The sequence below is a fragment of the Lepisosteus platostomus genome, chromosome 6 (genome assembly GCF_059453375.1).
Source record: "Lepisosteus platostomus isolate fLepPlt1 chromosome 6, fLepPlt1.hap1, whole genome shotgun sequence".
In the NCBI taxonomy this organism is placed as follows: domain Eukaryota; kingdom Metazoa; phylum Chordata; class Actinopteri; order Semionotiformes; family Lepisosteidae; genus Lepisosteus; species Lepisosteus platostomus.
In genome coordinates this window covers 33,255,587-33,279,582 of record NC_142616.1, presented here as the reverse complement: position 1 = coordinate 33,279,582, position 23,996 = coordinate 33,255,587, and the positions used below count along the sequence as shown (strand labels likewise).

At 35.8% G+C, this 23,996-nt stretch overlaps 1 protein-coding gene across 4 annotated transcripts in view; it reads left to right on the top strand.

Annotated features, from left to right (window-relative positions):
• Positions 1-23,651, top strand: part of cacul1 (CDK2 associated cullin domain 1) — a 65,117-nt gene extending 41,466 nt beyond the window's left edge. The window contains exons 6-10 of one of the 4 annotated variants that reach the window (XR_015939563.1): positions 3,122-3,223; positions 12,995-13,133; positions 14,811-14,854; positions 15,785-20,247; positions 20,770-23,651. Coding sequence is in view for 3 of the 4 variants with exons in the window: in XM_088635475.1 (XP_088491601.1) it covers positions 3,122-3,223; positions 12,995-13,133; positions 14,811-14,854; positions 15,785-15,828 (329 nt within the window). In the remaining variant the exon portion in view is untranslated. Of the gene's footprint in view, positions 1-3,121; positions 3,224-12,994; positions 13,134-14,810; positions 14,855-15,784 lie in introns of all 4 variants that reach the window. The other 3 variants (XM_088635476.1, XM_088635475.1, XM_088635478.1) reach the window with 3 other exon arrangements.
• The last annotated feature ends 345 nt before the right edge of the window (positions 23,652-23,996 follow it).

Sequence of the window (23,996 nt, the reverse complement as noted above, 5' to 3'; positions counted from 1 at the left end):
TGGTACAGTGGTCATCTTTGCTGCCTCACAGTGCTATTGCTATGGGGTGCTACAGAGGCTATAAAAATTATTCACCCCCCCCCCCCGGACTTCTTTTACATTGCATTGGTTTCTACTACCTTTGCACATTTGGACATAAGTCTTGTCTTTAACTGTGTCACTCTAGAATATGAACTTTCTCTTTTTAAACCACTCCAGTGTTGCTTTGGCTGTATGTTTTGGGTCATTATCCTACTGGAAGATGAATCTCCAGCCAGCTCCCAAGTCTTTCGCAGACTGTAACAAATTTCCTCCAGGTTTTCTCTGTACTTTTGCTGCAGCCATTTTTCCTTCTGTCTTCACAAGTCTTCCAGACCCTGATGCAGTGACGCTTCCCCAATCTGGGTCTTGCTAGACCATGGAATCTTCTTCAGCTTGGTCTCAGAGTCTATATGAGTTTTTTGAGATATGAGTTTTTTGACACTCTTCTTTGAAGCGTAAATTTGTGTAGCACCCAGGCATTTGTCATATGTAAAGTTTCTCCCATGGAAATCTATAATTCCCTTAGAGTTGTCACAGGCTCTTGTCGCCTGGAAACTCATCCTGTTCTTCACAGTTTCACAGCTGTATTCACATATTTTCTACATTTCTTTACAATGGACTTTACTGTAATTTGGGGGATATGTAATGCCTTGGAAATGTACTTATACCATTCCCCTGAATTAGTTACAACCCTCTTCTTGTCTCTTATTTTTGAATGCCTGTTATTGTTAAAAATTTAATTACAGGACATTGATATTTTATAACTGCACATGATATGTGATAGTATCATGTATTACAACCTAAAATGTGTATCTAAGCCATGCATTTTTTTTGTAAAGGGAGTTGTGTAGTCATGTTTCTTCATCAGTTCATTCTTTAAAAAATGCCTTTGATAGCAAAAATTTTAAATTAACCAAATATAACAGAGGAAACCATTAACTCTTTGGGGATTACAGTGGAAAAAAAAAATTACCTTTCCCAGTTAGTGCGTGCATGATTTCAAAAACATTTGAATGAGGTTGTATATGTAAATTTAACGTTGTTTTATCAAATAAAATTATTTGCCTGATAAGTCTAATATTCTATCCGTATTATGAGTGTCGCAAACAATTCTACCACTTTTGCATTTCCCTTGGTGGGGAAAAAATAAAAAGCAACAAAGCAGCAGTACTTCATCTTCTGACTCAAAAGTTAATTGAAATAAAAGGCAAATGAAAGTTGTAGCACCACAAGTCTACCTGATTTATAGTTTATAAGATGGATTACTGTTGTATTGTAGCTCATTGTCAGTTTGCTGCAATAAAGGAAATTGATTTTTTGATAATAAAAGAAATATGGGTATACCTTTGAAACTAGTTTTCTGCAGGAGTGTGCATAGTGTGTGTCCAAGCAGATTGTGTTGTGGGTATTTTCAATGGCTTCTATCACAGTTCTTCCTGCTTTCTGCTACTAGCAATGTCAAACCACATTTATATGATTACGCTGAAAAATATCAAGTATTACAATAAAAAATAAAAAGAAACCCAAGAAATGCCTGGTGCAATATATTTACAGTGGCTAGCAAAACGTTTCACGCCCTTGGACTTTTTCACATTTTATTGTTGCAATCATAATGTATTGGGATTTTTCTTTGCTTTTGATCGATACAAAACACTATAATCTGAAAGCGAATGCAAAATTCTATAGATTCTCAGAAATAAATGCTAAATATAAAACAGAAAAATAACAAATTGCATAATTATTCATGCTTACAGGAAAAAATCAACCCCATATATTTCATGTGTACTGTATGTTTTTAAGCTGATGATTTAAGGTGATACATATACACATGCTGAAACAAGCCTGGCATTTGTACAGAAGTCCCCTTTTATTTTGAGAGCAAATATAAGGAATTGTGCAAGCTGATGGCTTCTTCAGCTGTAAATCAGAAACACAAGTTTTCTCTAGGCATGTGGGATGAAATTAGAATTCCACACAGTAAATGGATACCGGAATAGCCTTAGTAGACACATTGCTCCAACTTCTTTAGGGTGACCTTAAGTAAGCGACAGAACCTTTTAACAATTGCAGAAAGTGCTGAGAGCAAAATATATTTAATCTGTAATTGTGGATTTGTTCATTTTCTTCTGTGGTTTTTGCAGTCAGTAATTCATCCCCCGGATTTTTATGTCTTATCTCTTAACAGCCAACGAATACGTGTGACAAAGTCTCTGTTCCAAATTGTGCTTTGGCTGTGTAAAGCCTTTCTTAGAGATTTTTACCACATTTAAGTACTCAACACTTCTGTGCTCTTATTTGTTTTGATTGGTTTATTCCATTTTAAAAGCTGTTTCAGCTTCCTGCATTTTCAAAAAGACACATGACTTCCATTTAAAATAATTGCAGTGAGTTTCTCCAGCTTGTAGCAACCTCCAATTAAAATGAAGACTTCCTGGATTAAAGAAATCTAAAAGACTGATAACAAAACTTAAACTGTTATAAATGTATTGAAATTAAAGCCATCCTGGGTAATGCCTGGCTGTTAATCACTCTGAGAAAATAGCTGCCTGATACGTTTTTATATGGGAGGCTTGGAATAATTGGATGTGCTGCATAGCACAAATGTGACTGTGAATAACATTACATGATTTTAGCTGTTATGTACAACAGCCTAGAGAGATTGTAGTGATTGGCTGCATTGGTGTTGATTTGACCGATAAGCCAATAATTACTGAAGCAATCAGATACTTCATCAAGGCAAACTGTGGGGTACTGAGCGTGATACGTTTTGAGCATTCTGCCTCATCTTATTGTAACTAACTTAATTTGTATGGGGAGTTTTAATCTATCTGTGCACTTTGAAGACTTTGAATTATTCACATCTTAATCGGGCACTTTTCTGGCTTAAAATACTCGGCAAGAGATCTAGAAAAGCAGAGCCAAAGTAAAGTTAGCATATTAATATGTCTGTGGGTTTCAGACTGTAAACTCCATCCAAATGTCCTGTCTCAAAACCAGTCTTGACCAAGTGTCTTCTAAATCAGGTATTGAATGCCATATATTGGTGGTGTGTTATATATGTTTGGAAAGTTTTTAGTTATAATAATGCTAATTATTTTAGTGTTTTCCACAGCTTTACTCTTAGAAGCCCATTCCACGCCTTTTCAGATCACACCATCAACGATGGCAAATATAGTGAAAGGCCTTTACACTCTCCGACCAGGTAAGGAACTCAACCTTATTCATAACGTATTGATCATGTATTTGGCACTGTTAATTCTGTTGGAGGGGTTTGGGCAGTTTGCACAGGGAGAAAAATGTTCATCTGTTGTCTTGTCTTATACTTGGAAGAGTTTAAATTTCTTCAGATGGCAGTACAGTTTATGTACTGATTAGATCCATGCACAAATCGTTGTGTTGATGCTTTAAGATCATTGCCCTCACGTTCAGAAAATGGTCATGGTATATTCCAGTGCAGCCAGACTGTAATTAAAAGTGGGATCCAGTACTTAAGAAGACAATGAGGCAGCGAGTGAAAGGAAGGCTTTTTTAGATCCCGAGTGGTAATAATTTGGCTCATGTATTAATGATCTTGATGCTTTTGGGGAGACGCAGCTGGAGGATGTGTTCTCATATTTCAGCTTCAAGAAATCACTCATTTGACCAACAGCTCAATATCCAACTGTAAGGCAATACCTATTTGATTTTTTTTCAAGAGCTGAAATTTAACCTTTTAACTTCTGATTTTTTTTTTACTTTATTCTTAGAATAATGCTAAATAGCATCCTTTTTTCATCTGAAATCCATGAATGCTAAGGCTTTGTGGTACTTTGATTGCAAGTAAAACAATAAGAAGAGATATATAGGTAGGCCTTCACATATACCATTGCTTACAGCTCCTTGCCTATAATAATGTATAATATTGGAAGAAAAAATATACACACAGGTTCATCCAGACACAACTGTTTCAAATGGATGTTTTTGCCTCTTCCATATTACTCTATCTTTGATTATGAACCAGAACATATTAAACAGCAACCCTAATAAATCTAGACTATAGATACAGATGCTATGAAGAGTAAAAGAAATAAATAGCCAAAAATGTGAAAAGCAGGTAATGAGATTTGAAGACCAGGCTTGAAAAATTACTTTAAAAATACTTTGAAATGATTAATATGAGAGAAACATAACTCTTACCTTAGTATGTTTGAATAAAACTAGAAAGGACAAACACATGAGGCACAATACTGTAAAAAAAGATTGATGCAAACATCACAGTTTTAGTTCAGGTTCAGCTTTATCTTTGGGTATGCTCTGCTGGAGGATTGTGTTATAATCTGTATGTATACAGTATACTGTACATTCGGTTTCATGGACTTTGGATTTTATGGACAAAATTTGCTCAAGGGGTATTATGTATGTGAAATCAGAAATATGAGTCTTTCCCAGCAATAATGATGAAATGCACAAACTATAAAACAACGCAAAATACTTCAATACTAAATTTTGAAATATTAATGGGGCGCTATAGTGGTAGGTTAATTGCTTAGAATGAGTGGTGTTTGTGTTTCCTATGCTTCAGTATTATTTATGACACATGAGAGAGAAGTGTCATACATTTGGTACATTTGGATTCTTTTTGGCACTGTTCTCTCAGGATGTATACAGTACAATAGACAACACCACACAATGTGCACAGTACATTACCAAACTGAATAAAAAAAATTACAATCATATAGTAGTACAGACAATAAACACACAGGACAAGGACACAAGTGATATCTGAGGCATTAAATGTGCAGTACCACTTGCCAGAGCATAAGAGAGAACAGTTTAATTGTAATCCTAACCTGTAAACAGCACAAATCTTACTTATTTTAAAAGCTAGTTCAGGTGCATGTTACAAAAAAAAGGCAGTACTGTCAAATTAAAACACATTCACTGCTAATACTTTTCAGATACTTTCTAACTGATACTTTATATGATTCTGACAAATTTGAAGTCATGCATGATGTACTGTACAGTACTTGATGATTTACAGGAGCCCAAGTAAGGGTTAGGGTTAGAGCTTGAGCAACACCTAGACATTTTATAATGCATTTGCTGTGCTTTATGATGTATTGGAAATTCAGGAAAAGTTTTGTTTTGTTGTTTCCTCGAAAAAAAAATGCCCCAAATTTGCAGCTTTTGCTACCGTGTCGTGCCTGTCAATCAAAAATGATTCAAAATCAAAAGTTAGAAAACGCACTTTCTACATGCTAAACTTTCTCATTTTTTTGCATTTAAAACCAAACAAAATTACAAGTTTAGCCAAACTTTAGTGTTAACTGTAATCGTAACCTTTAAACAACACAGATCTTGCTTCCTTTAAATGCCATTTCAGTTGCAGGTTACAAAAAAAGAAATACTGGAACATTAAAACAGATTCACAGCAGACACATTTAAAAAGCTTTATAACTGGAACTTTTTTATGATTCTGACTAATTAACAATAGTTTATAGCTCGGCCATTAACATAACTGGTCCTGCCAAGCTGGTGCCAAAGCTCAGGAATCTGGGTTTATGCAGCTCTATCTACAACTGGATGTAGGATTTCCTGACGGGCAGACCTCAGGTGGTGAAAATTGCAACAGTATCTCCTCTATGTGGATATTGATGTTAGCTCATTATGCCTTCCGGCATGTAGGCACATCCTGTTGCTGTTTGCATAACATTTGTTTTTCATGGGACAGGGTTGTTAGCCTTGTGCCCAACCTCTTAGATGGAAGACGTGGTGCCCGACGTGGGACATGAACCCATTATCCTGAGATTATGAGTATTGTGCTCTACCAACAGAGCTAGTTGGGGCAATATCTCCTCTATAGTGATCCTACATTCTGGAGCTTCCTCAAGGCTGCTAGCTCAATCCTTGGCTGTATTCCTTGTTCACCTATGACTGTACAGCAACCATATTAAGAATTTTGTTGATGACACCACAGTTATTGGGCTGATCAGCAACAGCAATGAAGTCTGCATATCAGGTGGAGCATCTAACAAGGTGGTTCCTTGATAACCTAGCCCTGGATGCCCGCAAGACAAAAAAAGTCATTGCAGATTTAAGGAAACCCAGAGGGAGTCGAGTCACGTCACAATCAGTATCAAGAGAAGAACAGTGGGAACTGTGAGCTGCTTCAGGTTCCACGGACTGTAGATCCCTGATGACTTGGCTTGACCTCATCACATGCAGGCCCGTCTGAATAAAGGCACAACAGCACCTCCACTTTCTGCATTGCATAAAGAAATGTGGTATAGGAAAGCAGCTACTCAGAAACTTTTACCACAGCACCATAGAAAGTGTCCTCACTAGTAGTAGCACTGTATTGTACTGCAAAGATGTTCTACAAAGGGTTGTGGCTACGGCACAGAGAATTAGAGAATCTCACTTATCAATTGATGAGATCCCCACCATCCACCATAACAATAAAGCCCAATCCATTATTCAGGATACCATATATCAAACATATATCAAAAACCTTGCCTTAAAAAACCGTGATCAAAAATGACTCCAAATTTGTCAGAATCATATAAAGCATATATAAAGTAAATCTTCTTAAATTTGACAGTATTGTTTTTTTGTAACTTGCACCTGAAATGGCGTGTGAAATAAGATTTGTTCTGTTTACAGGTTAGGATTACAATAACCACTAAAGTTCGGCTAAACTTGTCTTTTTGTTTGGTTTAAAGGGAAAAAAGTTAGAGAAATTAGCATGTAGAAAGTGTGTTTTCAATATTTTGATTTTTGATGATTTTTGACATAGTGTATGTGCGATTTAGGAAAAGTTACATATTTGGGCCAAATTTCTTTTTTGCGGATGCATTGCAAAAATTGTTGGTTGTTCAGACCCCAACCATAAGCTTACCTTTTGCACTTCTAGAGCATGCATTAGATTAACAACCTTGATTTAAAAAACTGTGTTCGAAAATGTTACTTACATTACTGCCCCTGTTTACATTTTCAAGGGCAGTATGTAGTGCCATACAGCAATACAGCAAGATACAGCAATAATATCTGACTCATTTGAGCAGGAAGCAAACTGAAGTGGGTCAAGGGAGTCTAGGATCATGCAGTTTTTTTGTCTCACTACTAGTCTTCCCAGACACTTCATCATCATAGAAGTGGGGTCCACTGGATGTTGAATGCACTCACATTACCTTGTTCACATGACTGATTGTAGACAGAGAGAAATTAAAAATGTCTTTATATACAACTTATAACTGAATGCCACAGGTTTTAAGTACACAAGGTCAAAAATGCCATCTGGGTTTGCTGCTTGTGGGTTTTTCACTCCTTTAAAGGCTCTACACACCTCTTGTTTTGAAAGCTGTGACAAAAGGTCTTCTGGTTCTCTGGTAGCTTTGATAGCAAGCTTAGTGTTCTGAATCTCAAAGTGGTTGTAGAAGATGATCAGCTCACCTGGCAGTGATGCAACATGAAATAAATAGCTAGTGTATTTATGATGGGGCAGCACAGTGGATAGCATTGCTGCTTTGTAATGTCAATAGATCCAGTTAGCATATATAATATTGTTACCAAAATTGGAGAAAATCAGGATTTGACCAAGCGGTTTAGTCAGTAGTAAAATTATTCATAACCCCCAAATTGTAAGTGATTTCTAGGAATATACCCGAGTAGCTGGTATAATTAGAGGTGCGTGAATTCTTTGTTCTCTGGCACAGCTTTGGAGAGAGGAGTAATAATCCAGGCACACTTGGTTAAACAATTATTTTTTACAATAACAAAACACAAACTACACTACACACCACATAACAACCCACAAGTTAATTTATGTACAGTATTTACAAATAAGGCGTTTCAAAGGCCTAACATTCTGAGAAAACCCCAGACTGCTACTAAGCATTAAACTCATAATGCCTACAGAGGCCCCATAAGAGATGAGCTGCCTTCTAACTAAATACAATGCAACCTGCAGTTAAATCTCTCTCTCTGCACCCCAGATGTCACAAAATAACTGGGAGCCTATATCCCTATCCATAAAAATGCACCCTAAGCAGGAAAGACGTTTCTAACTGAGGTATCTTTTACCCAGGAAACCCAAGTCTTCTTAAAAACACAGAAAAGCACACTTTCTCTAACAAGGTTCAAAGACTTAGCTCCAGACAGGTTTGGTTTGGATGATCAGGTAGAGGCTCTCGCCTGGCACAAGCTCCCACCTCCTCTGATCTCCTCTCTCTTCTCCTTGTTGCCTGCTTCTCTTTTCTTCCCCTCCTCTCTCTCTTCATGTGATCTTATATTGTGTGTGTCTGTATTGCTCCTTGCAAATCATTAACCCACAACTAACCTAGGTATACTAAGGTAAACTTTACAATTGTTTCTGCTCAAGGGACCCCCCAGACCTCAGACATCCTCTCTGCTTTGAAGTTAGAAGTGTTTACTTTTCCTAGTGTCACAAACTTTATCTAAAATCTAAGAGACACCTTTCAGTCAACTAAAACTGTAATAGTATATATATATATTGATTTCTCTTACAATAGTATGTTTTTGGACTTTAAAAATGTCATTTGTGACTTAACACCAATAATGGAAACCCCTTTCCCCCATTAATCCATAAAACTGAAAGGTTTTTTCTGTACTTTAATAATAAGGAGTAGACATACAGTATAGCCGGGTCTTAATTTCCTTAGATTTATCTAATCTTAGTTATGAACAGGGTCTGATGAGACCAGGCTTTGTGATGTATTCAAGATTTAGGTTGGATATAGGTGAACAGCACTGATAGAAAGTTTTTGTGTGTGTCTTCTTCATTGAGTTAAGGAATCTGTTATGAACCACAAGCTGTATAAAAGAGGATAAAAATAACATAAATGTATTGATGGTCTAAACAATTATTAAAGTCTGTGATCACAGAAATAATAACCAGGCTCAAAGTATTGAGAATAACACAGATATACCCAAATTCTGGAAAACTGCAAAATCTACCTCTAAAATAGGTTTTTAATTTTTTGAATTTTGAATAATCTTACATCAAAGGTTTTTGTGGAGTACTGTGATTTAGAACTCTGAAGGCCTGTGTTGTATATTATTGATTGGAAATGACTTTGATTTGTGTTTTTGGTGCTCTTTGTCATGCAGTGGGCTTATTATAGATTTGTATCCCAGGTCACTCCAATTTTAAAAAACACCATTCAGAGATATTTACTGGAGGGACAATGCTTTAATAAATTTGGAAAAATCCTTCAGTGGACTGGTTCCCTAGCTTCAGTCAGTGAAAATTATGATTAAAACATCCCCTTGTTCTAGATACTGAAGATACTTATTTAATTACTTTAATAAATAAAACTAATTATTTTAGCCATTGTTTTATCACCTATTCATTCCTAATCACTTTCCTCATCTCGGTAGTTGTTTGAGCTAAATGAAGCATTCCGTGAACTACAGATATAAAAGACAGGGAGAAGATTGACTGTGTAGTTTGCCACAGTAATTGATGTAGAGGAAGGGAGACAATTGACAGTGTGTGGAAAGGAGTGTATTGCTCCAGTACTTTTCATTGATTAGTCCATTAATAATTGTACCAATTTGTGCTAACTATTGCAGGGCTCTTATATTTTCTCCCCAGAAATGTTTTTCTGTTACATTTAGATTGAATGAATTATGTCAGGTTTAATTGAATTGTTTTATTATTATTGAATTTATTATCTTTTAATTTTAGGTTTGCAGATTGAGTGGTACAGCACCATTGTCCACACTGTCCAATTATAACACTTTTTTCCCAGATTGATTTAGCATACCATTCAGTTAAGCTCAAAGAATGAAAGGAAGGTTAAAAATGAGTGGAGGCCTTTCACCTTATCTTCTTATCTTAGCTTATTGATCTGTAAACCTGTAAAATTATCCCATTTGTAAAATTATTCCAGAAAATCAACAGTAGTATGGCTACTGTACAGCAGTTTCTATAAAGAAATGCCTCTTGTTTTTTAGTCCTGAAATAATTATCTTAATTTTCTCATGTCCTTGTTTTACAACTAATACTAAAATAGTCCTCTGAGTTGAAATTCGCTGGAAAGTTTCAGGAAGGCATCCAATATATTAACATCCTTCTAGCTGAGTGATAAAGTTGAAGTTTGTTGATGTTTGTTTTTCTCCTGGGTTGACTTATCTCTGTTCCAGATAAGACTAACATTAATTATTTCTCGTTGGTTTCAGCTACCTTATAGTAACACCCCACGCTCCTCTGCACAGAAATGTTTTACGGGTCATGAATTGTGTCTATATCTTTTGGAATTTCCTTCCATATTGGTATCATCTGTGAACTTTGCAAGTTAGCTAACTATACTAACAGTCTAAGTTAATAAAATCTACTGTATATAGAGTGGTAATCCTTGTACAAAATTTAGAAGCTTTTAAATTTAAAAGAAAAAAGATCTCAATATAGAATATTATATGCTTTCTTTGACCCAATTACTATTTGTGCTTGTTCAAGGAATTAAATAATTATTTGAGCATGCACAAATAATGTTTTTTTTCTAAATCCATTTTGGCTGTGCCAAATAATCCTATTGCCCTACAGGTGATCCTCTAGTTTAGCTAGAATTATAATTTTCATTAACGTACATCTAATTGAAGTGAAATATTGTTGGTCTACAATTAAATGGATGAGTTTTTTTCTATGGATGGTTGCTACATTAGCGATTTTCCAGTGAATGGTTATTACCCCTCTCCTGAGTACCAGTTTGCAGTGTTCTTCTAACAGTATATGAATAACTTCTCTGATGCTGGTTGAGTACCATCAGGAACTAGAGATTTGTTTGAGTGCTTCTAATACCTGCATGATGTCTTCCTTTTTCTGTTTTCAATACTGTATAGAAATTTCTTGCTAAACCTGTAACAATACCTGTGTCAGTTTCTTCCTTGGTAAACACCTGAGTAAAATATTAATATTTCCTGAGAGGCATTCAAAATACAACAAATGAATATACTGTGGGAACCAATATTTCTCTTTACCCTTACTTCACATGAAAAGGATGAACACACCTTCCCAAAATACTAGATTTTAGTCTTTATATTTCTAAGGTCTATTACTGTGGCAGATTAAAGAAAGGCCACGTGCTCTTACCATTCTTTTGTATTTCTCTTCAGATAAGACTGATTGAAAGATTACTTTTGATTTTTATTATGGCCGTGCAATTCAGGACATTATCAAGAGAGCTTTACCCATTATTTCAATATAATAATGTGTAAAGAAATTAACTTTTTTTTAGGAATTGATACATTTATATTTGATTGTATTAAACTATGCTTAAATACTACAACTGAACGGTAACCTGATGTCAGTACTATCAAATAGTATAAATATGTGAGTTTTTGCTTTGTCCCCTTTTTATGAGATAAAATTATTATACAAAGAGGTAGCTTTTATTAAGGAAAATGAAATCATTTTATAATGTAAGACAATGTCTAAATCATACATGAAACAATAAAATGTTAAATATGGAATAAATATACAGTATGTCTTTAATTTAATAGAACTGCTAACTTTAACTGCTAACTACCCAACAGTCAAGATGGAGCAAATAGCCTTATTTGTTTTTATGTTTTATGTTCTAAAACATAACAGAAATGTATTTGCCACTTACGTGTTTTTTTTCTGCATGTTCAATATGCTATTTTTATTGTCTCAGTTTCAAAGTTTTATAATAAATGCGCACTTCATAAGAGTACTTTGTATGAATTTTAACATAATGTGTTCTTAGTAACTAGAATTGTTCTGCCTAAATTAATAGTCACCGAAGACTAGATTTATCAACAGAGATTCAGGGTTTCTTAAGATGTTCTAGGGATATTTATTTCTCAAGATAGTAACACCCCTCGGGGAAAATAATTATTTCTGAGGAAAATACTGAAATTTGAATCCTAGATTAAGTGTCCATTTTCTTTCAGAATGTGATGGAACAAATAGCCCAGTAACGATTAAATTTTAAGTCCGTTGACAAATTTCAATGCCTCCATTTTAGCCCCCTGGCTCTGTTCTGAAAAAAGAATTGATACTTGGAGCCATTATTACGGTATTTTCCTTTACCAGCCTAGCAATTGCTCTGTCTGATAGAGCTTTATGGTGATTTCCTTCTCTTTCTCATTTCTCACAACTAGATATGAAACATTGTTTTCTATCTAGTTCTTATTTGGATATATTATTTGGAATATGATTGCAGAATTGTATTGTTAAACACTGAAAGGACCCACAATGATTCATACTTCACACTACTGCATTATTGAAATTCCAGTTCCTTTTTATCATGGGCCTAGAATAGGCATCTGCAACTCCAGTCTTGGAGAGCCATAGTCCCACAGGTTTTATCGGCAGCTCTAAGTGCTCAGTGACCAGCGATACGGAAAGCATATCAATTAAGCAACTGATTAATGCAATGATGTCATTCAGAGCTTGGATGGAATGTAAACTTGAAGTTTCTGTGTCTTTCCACGACTCGAGTAGCAGACCCTTGTCCTAGAATGTCCCGTGAACCAGCACATTGGTTCTTAATATACTGTATATGGTAGTATAATTATCTTGTCTTTAACCAGAAGTACAGTTTTTAATTATACATATGGAGGAGATTGTGATTTCTGATACAGTACTTTGATTTAGCTATTTAATCTTGAGGACAAACATTTATTAAAAGTAATAGGATGTGTCATTCTACTGCCGCAGAAATCACAGGTTTAGCAAAATACCTCCATCAGGCTCAGGAATATATCTTCTGATTAATGGGTAAAGGCTTAAATGGGAAAGAATTTGTGGTGCAAATGGAGTTATTTGGTCTTCAGCATGTTTAATCAAATTGCTAAAAATGAAATGCCTTAAGAATGCAGATTCACTTATACATGATTTGTAGTCAACAATTGCTGTTCATCTAAATTACTTTCTACTCCCTTTGTAGTTATATTCCCCTGTGCTCAACTATTTCTGTGCAATAAAACCTTTTTTTTTGTTTTCCAGACTGGGTACAACTGGCCCCAGTTCTTTTTTCCAGCTTTATTCCCAATATCCTCCCTCCAGCACTGGAGTCAGAACTGTCAGAGTATGCAGCACAGGACCAGAAGCTCCAAAGGGAACTTGTCCAGAATGGATTCACTAGGTAAGGGCTATAGCGCTTGCTTGCTGTCTCACTGGCAGCTTTGTAGATGAAATATCCTTCGGTCTATCCACTGTCAGGTACAGTAGCTGCTTATCCTGGCGGGTACTACTACAACAAGCAGGCACCTGCACTGGAAGGACAATATGACAGGTTAAAGAACTCAGGAAGAATGTGCACCCAGCATGCCTGAAGCCAGGATCTTGGAATTGTGAGGCTGTGGTGCTAACTGCCATGATGCCATGCACCCCTATAAATTGAATTATTTGCACCATAAAATTAAAAAAAAACATGTAAAGAGGGTTTTACTTAGATGAGTGCCAGAGCAGAACTGTACAAGATAAATGTCGTGGTATTGCTGTAATAATATAAAGCTTGTGAATTAAGCAGTAAAGAAGGTTATTTATTTTTTTTTAATTGCAGGAATAGTTTTGTAATTTATTGTGATTTCTGTGAAATTCTGAAGCTTACTTTTTAAATTAAACTTATATATTATACAATATATTTATATATTTATGCAAATAAGTATACTTACACTATTTTATATACTCCAGCTCATATAATGAATTCACATTATTGCAAGTTTACACATGCATATACACTGCCTGTATATTTTATTAGTGTATATATTAACAGGAATCAGAACATTTGGATTTATTTTTATGATGCAATTAATTTGCAGTTCACTGAAGGTTTTAATTAGGCATTAAATTATAGAGCACCTTTGGATGTCCCCATTAAAATTATATAAAATTATTATATAATATAGTTTATATCTGATTATTTTAGTTATATGACTGATAACAGATCAGAGGGACATTTGGCACCCTCTAGAAAAAATATTAAGACCCAGTGAGGCTGACAACATCAAAGCAGTTTAAACAAGAAAAAATGTCCCCCCACACAGGGGGGGGACAGAAGCAGTGAGCCCTGAGCCTGTGTTGCAATGTTCTCTGTACAAAACTTTTCTCATTTGACAAAATTGTTCTCTTGTATTACTCTCAACTTGATGCAACTTTGCTAGAGAAAATAACAGTAATAAGACAGTTACAGTAGCTTTTTTTAAATCGTTTCCGTCTTTGTTATGCAAACCTCTGTAATAAGCTTAACAAGTCCACTGGAGTCATTTACATGTACTGTATGTACCTTTCCTGTCAGAAAAGCAAGTGTAATGTACAACTGTGATTTAGTCACTTCTATGGCCCTAATCAGCTATAATTTGGCACCACTCATTTTTCTTTCATTATCCTTCCTTTTTCATGGTTTGAAAAGCTATTGCCAATTGTAGGAAGACTGGGTAATATGGTTTTAGCTTAGCCCTGGATTTCCGCACCATATAAAATCATTTTTATTTCTTTCTTGCATTGTCCTGTTGGCAACAGAAATGCAATCACAGAGTAACAAGAAAAGTATTCTTATGTGTTTTGGATTCTGAATTAAATTATTACTATGCATGTCGAAACAATCTCTGGTGGCACGTCTCAGAGCTGACGATAAAATCTAGTGTGTTTTATTATTATTAATAGTAAAAAACTGGAATACAGAGCACTTCCAGGAACATTTTTTCACTGGTTACCCACAGTATCATCACGGTTCTCTGTTGCTTCTTGTCTTTACTTTTAGCAGAGTTACTTGTAAATGTGTAAATTCATGCAGTGCCTTGTTCTGTGTGTTTTGAAGGGGTGATCAGTCTCGGAAGAGGGCTGGTGAAGAACTGTCCTACAGTAAGTTACATAATGTATCTTCTCTCTGCCTTTGTAAGTGTTCTCCTTCCAAAATGAGGAGCAGGGGGACACCCGAGATGGACTGTTTTCCTGACCTACTTAAACATAGTGCCTTTTGTAATACAACGACACTTATGACCTGTAGAAAGAGATTGTCAGGATTCAGGAAATAACAAAATGTAGGTTTGTTATGCTCGTTATTATAGCAGTGTTTTAGCTGTTAAAGTTTTATCTGTTAATGCTTCAAGTGCCAGCAGCCATATCACCCTGCAACTCAAAACTGGTAACCCACTGAAGCTAAGCAAGTGTGAGTCTGGTCAGTACCTGGATGGGAGACCTCCTGGTAAAAACTAAGGTTGCTGCTGGAAGAGGTGTTAGTGGGGCCAGCAGGGGGCGCTCACCCTGCCGTCCATGTGGGTCCTAATGCCCCAGTATAGTGACTATACTGTAAAATATAGTCTTTGGATGAGACGTAAAACCGAGGTTCTGACTCTCTGTGGTCTTGAAAAATCCCAGGCAGTTTCTCGAAAAGAGTAGGGGTGTAACCCCAGCGTCCTGGCCAAATTTCCCATTGGCCCTTACCAATCATGGCCTCCTAATAATCCTCCTCTATGAACTGGCTTCATTACTCTGCTCTCCTCCCCACTGATAGCTGATGTGTGGTGAGCGTTCTGGATGCTGCACATTGGTGGTGGTGGAGGGGAGTCCCCATTACCTGTAAAGCGCTTTGAGTGGAGTGTCCAGAAAAATACTATATAAGTGTAAGCAATTATTATTATTAAGTGCACATTTTATAATTAGATTTTTTTGACAGTGAAATTGAAGAAATTGAAAAGAAATTGAAATGAGAAATACAAAAATGATGGTGAAGGATAAGGGTATTTAAGATCAGATTATACGTTATGTGGTGCCTTTTTGCTTCCTTTCCAGATGGGTCGTCATCTTCGTGTACCAGCTCCAGAAGCTACAGATAGTGGGGATTTGCCAAGCCAGAGTTCTGCTGTGCTGCGCAGTACATACAGAGAGGAGAAAGGGGCACTATGGAAAGAGCCAGAATGTGGATGGGAGAGACAGAGACTCCTTTCATACACAATACCTGAAACAAACCAGAAACTGTGAGAGAGCTTGAAAGACTAATAGACACATTGCTCCTTTCTTTTGTTTCCTAACAACTACGCTGCTGACGGACTGGATAAAGTCTTCTGAACTGGAATGGATTTCAACCAGTATTTTACAACTGATGCCAGTAATCCCCTGAGTTTAGGATTTCTTAAAATGTGAAGAGAAGCTGTCAGAAAAGGTTTAATAAAAAAACAGCAGTCATGCACATGTTTTTTGTTTTAATTGTATCTTAAAAATCCACAATTTCTCTATCTTAACTTCTCAGAAGATATTTCCCAAAACACAGATTTTGTTTTGTAGTTTTAAGGTAAAATGGTCCTTTATGAGGGACTTAATTCCTCTGAAGTGAGCTGAACTTTTCATCAATGTATAATGTAGTTTTCAACGTTAAAAAAGCAAGTTGTTCACAAGGAAGAAACTATTTTTTTCCAAATATTGTAATTTGATGCCCATGAAAATGATGGGATTGTTGAGATTTGGCTCTCTGGGGATTAAGTGTCAATCACTTGACTGTTGCTAATGTACTGAGTTTTATGATCTGAAAAGAATGCTATTAGTGTTTTTTTATTTCACTTCTTAGGTTAAGATTTTCCCCCTCCATTGTCTGAAAACCTTGACTGAAGTGTTTCACCCTCCTGAGAAACAAGTGATGCCTGTCAATGCTGGTTTCAGTTTTTTGCACACAGTCATCCATTTGACAGAAAGAAGTGTGCAAATTTTTAGCACTTCTTTTTCCCTTGAGGTGCTGATGTGAATAAACCCAAAAGTTCTGCTGCATGCATTTTGACAGTGGCTTAGCCTTTCCAGCAGTTAATATGGTATATGACTTGTCACAAAGTGGTGTGTGGATTCAATTTGCTGATTTTGAAATTAGATTTTTGGTTGAATGTGATATTATTTCAGCATTAACTCTTCAAAAGAGACAGCCCCCATCACCCTTTTTGAATTGATGAGGGATTTTTACAATTGTTGGTTTTGATATTGACTTTATTTTGATACCTGTTTAAACTGAAAGCATAACTCATGTCTAGATATAAAATTACAGTTGAAAACACTTGTCAAAGATTAAAAAACATGTATCTCTCAGATACGTTGTGTTGATGTGTTGGGAAAATAACTCTTTTTTGAAAGCAAAAAAAAAAGTGCTGTTTACTGGTGGTGAAAAGGTTTTTATATTTTCATCTGCTTTGCTGAACAACTTTGTAGATGATATTTCCAGCAATTTACCAATGCCTTTTAGGCCTATGTCAAAGTTTGTCAAGTCACGATGGTCCTAGAAAGCCAGGAGTCAACAGGTCTAATACAGTAGTATTTGTAAAGACTTGGAACACATGGACTTTGTTTAAGACTTTTGATTCAGTTAAGTTAGAAATATCCTTGTTCTTGAGAGCCAGAGTTTTAGTATTTTTATTATTTTCATTTCAAATAATTCTTAAACTAGTATAATTGTACAAATCTCTTGCTTAGCTGTTGAAAACTAAAGTGTGCCAAGTGTTTACAAACTGATGATTGAAGACCTTCTGGATTGTGGCTCTCCAGGACAAGGGCTACTCCTGGCATACTGTAGGTAGTAGTAACGAAGTGATGTCCTTCAAAAGTATCTGAATCTTGCATCTTGGGGTACTTTTTGCAGTGCAGTGCATTGCACAGAAAATGACATAATCCTACTTTTATGATGTTTGTGGTAAAAGACATTGGTAATGGGCTTTTTATTGAAAGCTTATAACTTTGTTGGAAATAAAGGAGCCCAAACCAATGATGAACATCTTTTGTTTCTTTCAATCTAACCGATTGTACCTAAGATTTTTTTTAATTAAGGCTCTGTGGCGTTCATGTCAATTTACCCTTGATTGTTTTTCAGATTTTTGTGAAGCAAAAGATTCAATAATTCATGTTATGTCGTCTTAAACACTAGTCTTGATGTCTTAGTGTGCCATTTATACAATACTGTTTTTGCTAACAATATGATAACATATAACAGAGCTCACTGAGCTGATTCGAGAAGTGACCCCACCCTTTCTTCTCTGAAATCTAGACAATGTAAAACTCTGCACATGCAGTGGATCTGGTGTTGGAGTTGGCACTAGGAAGTTGTCGTGTGTGTGTTGTAACCTGCAAGCGACCAGAATCAATTCTGGCAGGGGCAGGGAGAGCAGTACAAAAGACAACACCACACAATGTGCACAGTACATTACCCAACTGAATAAAAAATAATTACAGTCATATATTGTAGTAGTACAAAACAATAAACACGCAGGACGTTAGATAAGTGATATCTGATTCATGGATGGTGCAGAGCATAAGAGAGAACAGTTTGTGGCCTAGAGGGCTGGTATCCTGAATAATGGATTGGGCTGTATTGTGATAGTGGATGGTGTGGATCTCATCAATTGATGATAAGTGAGATTCAGTAATCCTCTGTGTTTTAGCCACAACCCTTTGTAGAATATCTTTGCAGTACAATACAGTGCTACTACTAGTGAGGGCACTTTCTATGGTGCTGTGGTAAAAGTTTCTGAGTAGCTGCTTTCCTATACCACATTTCTTTATGCAATGCAGAAAGTGGAGGTGCTGTTATGCCTATTTTCAGACTGGCCTGCATGTGGTGAGTTCAACCCAAATCGTCAGGGATCTACAGTCCGTGGAACCTGAAGCAACTTACAGTTCCCACTGTTTTTCCCTTGATACTGATTGTGACGTGACTCGACTCCCTCTGGGTTTCCTGAAATCTGCAATGACTTTTTTTGTCTTGTGGGCATTCAAGGCCAGGTTTTCAAGGAACCACCTTGTTAGATGCTCCACCTCACTCCAATATGCAGACTTCATTGGTGTTGCTGATCAGTCCAATAACTGGTGGTGTCAAAAACAAAATAGCAGCCTTGAGGAAACTCCAGAATTTAGGATAACTATAGAGAAGATATTGTCAGTTTTCACCACCTGAAGTCTGGCCATCAGGAAATCCAACAGTTGTAGATAAAGCTGCATAAACCCAGATACCTAAGATTTGACACCAGCCTGGCAGGACCAGTTATATTAATGGCTGAGCTATAAGCTATTGTTAATTAGTCAGAATCATAAAAATTCCAGTTATAAAGCTTTTTAAGCGTATCTGCTGTGAATCTGTTTTAGTGTTTCAGTATTTCTTTTCTTGTTAACTTGAACTGAAATGGCATTTGAAGGAAGCAAGATATGTTTACGTGTTAGAATTACAGTTCTCACTAATGTTGGCTAAATGTAATTTTATTAGGTTTGAAATGGAAAAATTAGACAATTCAGCATGTAGAAAGTGTGTTTTCAAACATTTGATTTTATGATTTTTGATTGACAGGCGTGGCGGTGTAGCAAAAAATGCAACTTTGAGTCAAATTTCTTTTTCAAACAAAAAAACAACACTTTTCCTGTATTTCAAATACATCGTAAAGCACAGCAAATGTATTATAAAATGTCTAAGTGTTGTTCAAGCCCTAACCCTAACCCTAGCTCGGGCACTTGTAGAACATACTGTGCAGTACATCAAATGTCTTGCCTTAAGAACTGTGTTCAAAAACGTTTCCCACATGACTCCAAATTCGTTAGAATCCTATAATAAGTCAGTTATAATGTATTTAAAATGCAATAACAGTGAATCTGTTTTAATTTGACAGTACTGCCTTTTTTGTAACATTCTCCTGAAGTGGCTTTTAAAATCAGCAAGATTTGTGCTGTTTACAGGTTAGGATTACAATTAACATGAAAGTTTGGCAGCACTTGTCTTTTTGTTTAGTTACAAATGCAAGAAACGAGAGAGCTCAGCATGTAGAAAGTGTGTTTTCAAACTTTTGATTTTAGATGATATTTGATTAACAGGCATGGCGGTGTTGCAAAAAATTCAATTTTGGGCCCAATTTATTTTTTGAGCAAACAACAAAACAACACTTTTCCTGCATTTCATATACATAGTAAAGGACAGCAAATATATTATAAAATATCTCAGTGTTGTTGAATCCCTAACCCTAACCCTAGCTGGGGCACTTGTAGAGCATTCTGTGCAGTACATCAAATGTCTTGCCTTAAGAACTGTGCTCAAAAACTTTTCCCACATGACTCCAAATTTGTCAGAATCATATAATGTGTCAGTCATAATATATTTAAAATGCATTAACAGTGAATCTGTTTTAATTTGACAGCACTGCCTTTGTTGTAACGTGTACCTGAAGTGGCTTTTAAAATCAGCAGGATTTGTGCTGTTTAAAGGTTAGGATTACCATTACCAAGAAAGTTTGGCAGCACTTGTCTTTTTGTGTGGTTAAACATGCAAGAAATTAGAGAGTTCAGCATATAGAAAGTGTGTTTTCAAACTTTTGATTTTTGATGATATTTGTTTGACAGGCATGGCGATGTTGCAAAAAATGCAATTTTGGGCCCAATTCATTTTTCGAGCAAAAAACAACACAACACTTTTCCTGCATTTCAAATACATCATAAAGCACAGCAAATGCATTATAAAATGTCTAGGTGTTGTTCAAGCTCTAACCCTAACCCTAACTTGGGCTCCTGTAAATCATCAAGTACTGTACAGTACATCAAAAGTCTTGCCTTAAGAACTGTGCTCAAAAACGTTTCCCACATGACTCCAAATTTGTCAGAATCCTATAATGTATCAGTTATAATGTATTAGAAATCTATTAACAGTGAATCTGTTTTAATTTGACAGTACTGCCTTTTTTGTAATGTGCTCCTGAATTGGCTTTTAAAATCAGCAAGATTTGTGCTGTTTAAAGGTTAGGATTACCATTATCAAGAAAGTTTGGAAGCACTTGTCTTTTTGTTTGGTTAAAAATGCAAGAAACGAGAGAGTTCAGCATGTAGAAAGTGTGTTTTCAAACTTTTGATTTTGGATGATATTTGATTGACAGGCATGGCGGTGTTGCAAAAAATGCAACTTTGGGCCAGATTTATTTTTCGAGTAAAGAAATAAAGAACACTTTTCCTGCATTTCAAATACATCATAAAGCACAGCAAATGCATTATAAAATGTCTAGGTGTTGTTCAAGCCCTAACCCTAACCCTGGCTCGGGCACTTGTAGAAAATACTGTGCAGTACATCAAATATCTTGCCTTAAGAACTGTGCTCAAAAACCTTTCCCACATGACTCCAAATTTGTCAGAATCCTATAATGTATCAGTTATAATGTATTAGAAATGTATTAACAGTGAATCTGTTTTAATTTGACAGTACTGCCTTTTTTGTAACGTTCTCCTGAAGTGGCCTTTAAAATCACCAAGATTTGTGCTGTTTACAGGTTAGAATTACAATTACCATGAAAGTTTGGCAGCACTTGTCTTTTTGTTTAGTTACAAATGCAAGAAATGAGAGAGTTCAGCATGTAGAAAGTGTGTTTTCAAACTTTTGATTTTAGATGATATTTGATTAACAGGCATGGAGGTGTTGCAAAAAATGCAATTTTGGGCCCAATTTCTTTTTCGAGAAAACAACAAGACATCACTTTTCCTGCATTTCAAATACATCATAAAGCACAGCAGATATATTATAAAATGTCTAAGTGTTGTTGAATCCCTAACCCTACCCCTAGCTCGGGCACTTGTAGAAAATACTGTGCAGTACATCAAATTTCTTGCCTTAAGAACTGTGCTCAAAAACTTTTTCCACATGACTCCAAATGCGTTAGAATTCTATAATGTGTTAGTAAAAATGTATTAGAAATGTATTAACAGTGAATCTGTTTTAATTTGACAGTACTTCCTTTTTTGTAACGTGCACCTGAAGTGGCTTGTAAAATCAGCAGGATTTGTGCTGTTTAAAGGTTAGGATTACCATTACCAAGAAAGTTTGGCAGCACTTGTCTTTTTGTTCGGTTAGAAATGCAAGAAAAGAGAGAGTTCAGCATGTAGAAAGTGTGTTTTCAAACTTTTGATTTTAGATGATATTTGATTGACAGGCATGGCGGTGTAGCAAAAAATGCAATTTTGGGCCCAATTTATTTTTTGAGCAAACAACAAAACAACACTTTTCCTGCATTTCAAATACATCATGAAGCACAGCAGATATATTATAAAATGTCTCAGTGTTGTTGAATCCCTAACCCTAACCCTAGCTGGGGCACTTGTAGAACATACTGTGCAGTACATCAAAAGTCTTGCCTTAAAACTGTGTTAAAAATGTTTTCCCACATGACTCCAAATTTTTAGAATCCTATAATGTGTCAGTTATAATGTTTTTGAAATGTATGAACAGGGAATCTGTTTTAAATTGACAGTAATGCCTTTTTTGTAAAGTGCACCTGAAGTGGCTTCTAAAATGAACAAGATTTGTGCTGTTTAAAGGTTAGGATTACAATTACCAAGAAAGTTTGGCAGCACCTCTCTTTTTCCTTGGTAAAAAATGCAAGAAATGAGAGAGTTCATCATGTAGAAAGTGTGTTTTCAAATTTTGATTTTTGATGCCTGTTTGATTGACAGGCATGGCGGTGTTGCAAAAAATGGATCTTTGGGCCAAATTTGTTTTTTAGGCAAACAAAAAAACAACACTTTTCCTGTTTTTCAAATACATCATAAAGCACAGCAAATGCATTATAAAATGTTCATGTGTTGTTCAAGCCCTAACCCTAACCACAGCTCGGGCACTTGTAGAACATACTGTTCATATATTGTAGAGTACATCAGAAGTCTTGTCTTACGAACTGTGCTCAAAAGCTTTTCCCACATGACTCCAAATTTGTCAAAATCCTGCCTATTTTGTAACGTGTACCTGAAGTCCCGTTTTAAAATCACCAAGATTTGTGCTGTTTACAGGTTAGGATTACAATTACCATGAAAGTTTGGCTACACTTGTCTTTTTGTTTGGTTTGAAACGTAAAAAATGAGAGCATTCCATATGTAGAAAATGTGTTTTCAAACTTTTGATTTTTGATTATTTTTGATTGAGAGGCACGGTGGCATAGTAAAAAAATGCCACTTTGGCCAAATTTCTTTTTCGAGCAAACAACAAAAGAACACTTTTCCTGCATTTCAAATACATCTTAAATCACAGAAAACTGTATTCTAAATTGACTAAGTGTCGTTCAAGCCCTAACCCTAACCCTTGCTTGGCACTTTTAGAACATGCTGTACAGTACATCAAAAGTCTTGCCTAAAGAACTGTGTTCAAAAACTTTTCCCACATGAGTCCAAATTTGTCAGATAATCATAGAACATATCAGTTCTACTATTTTTAAAATGTATTAACAGTGAATCTGTTTGAATTTGACAGTACTTACTTTTTTGTGACATGCACTTAAAATGGCTTTTTAAAAAAAAAAAGATCTGTGTTGATTACAGGTTAGGATTACATTTACTGTATCACTATATGCTGTCTACAGTGGGTGGAGCGGTGGCTTTGTGGCTAAGGATCTGTGCCTGTGATTGGAAGGTTGCTGTTTCAAATCCTGCAGCCGGCAGAGGAATCCTACTCCGTTGGGCCCCTGAGCAAGGCCCTTAACCCCAACTGCTCCAGAGGCGCTGTACAATGGCTGACTCTCCGCTCTGACCCTAAGCTTCTCTCCCTGTCTGTGTCTCATGGAGAGCAAGCTGGGGTATGCGAAAAGATGAATTCCTAATGCAAGAAATTGTATAGGGCTAATAAAGCAATATTATTATTATTATCAGTGAAATAAAATGGTGCCTTTGCATCCAAAAAGGAGCTTAGTCTTGTTTATTTCCCCCATGAACCACTGCTACAATATACTGTATATAGTCATCTTTAATTTCATATAACTACTAACTTTAACTGCTAACTACCAAACATTCTAGATGGACCAAATAGCCTTCTAAAACAACTTAACAGACATGTATTTTTCTACTAACTTGTTTTATTCTATATGTTAAATACTTTCTTCCTGTTGTCTCAATTTCTAAGTTTTATAATAAATGCACACCTCGGTACTTTGTATTTATTATAACATGATGTATTCTTAGTAACTAGAATTATTCTGCTTAAATTAATACCAAAGACTAGATTTATTACTAGATTTAGACCACAGGT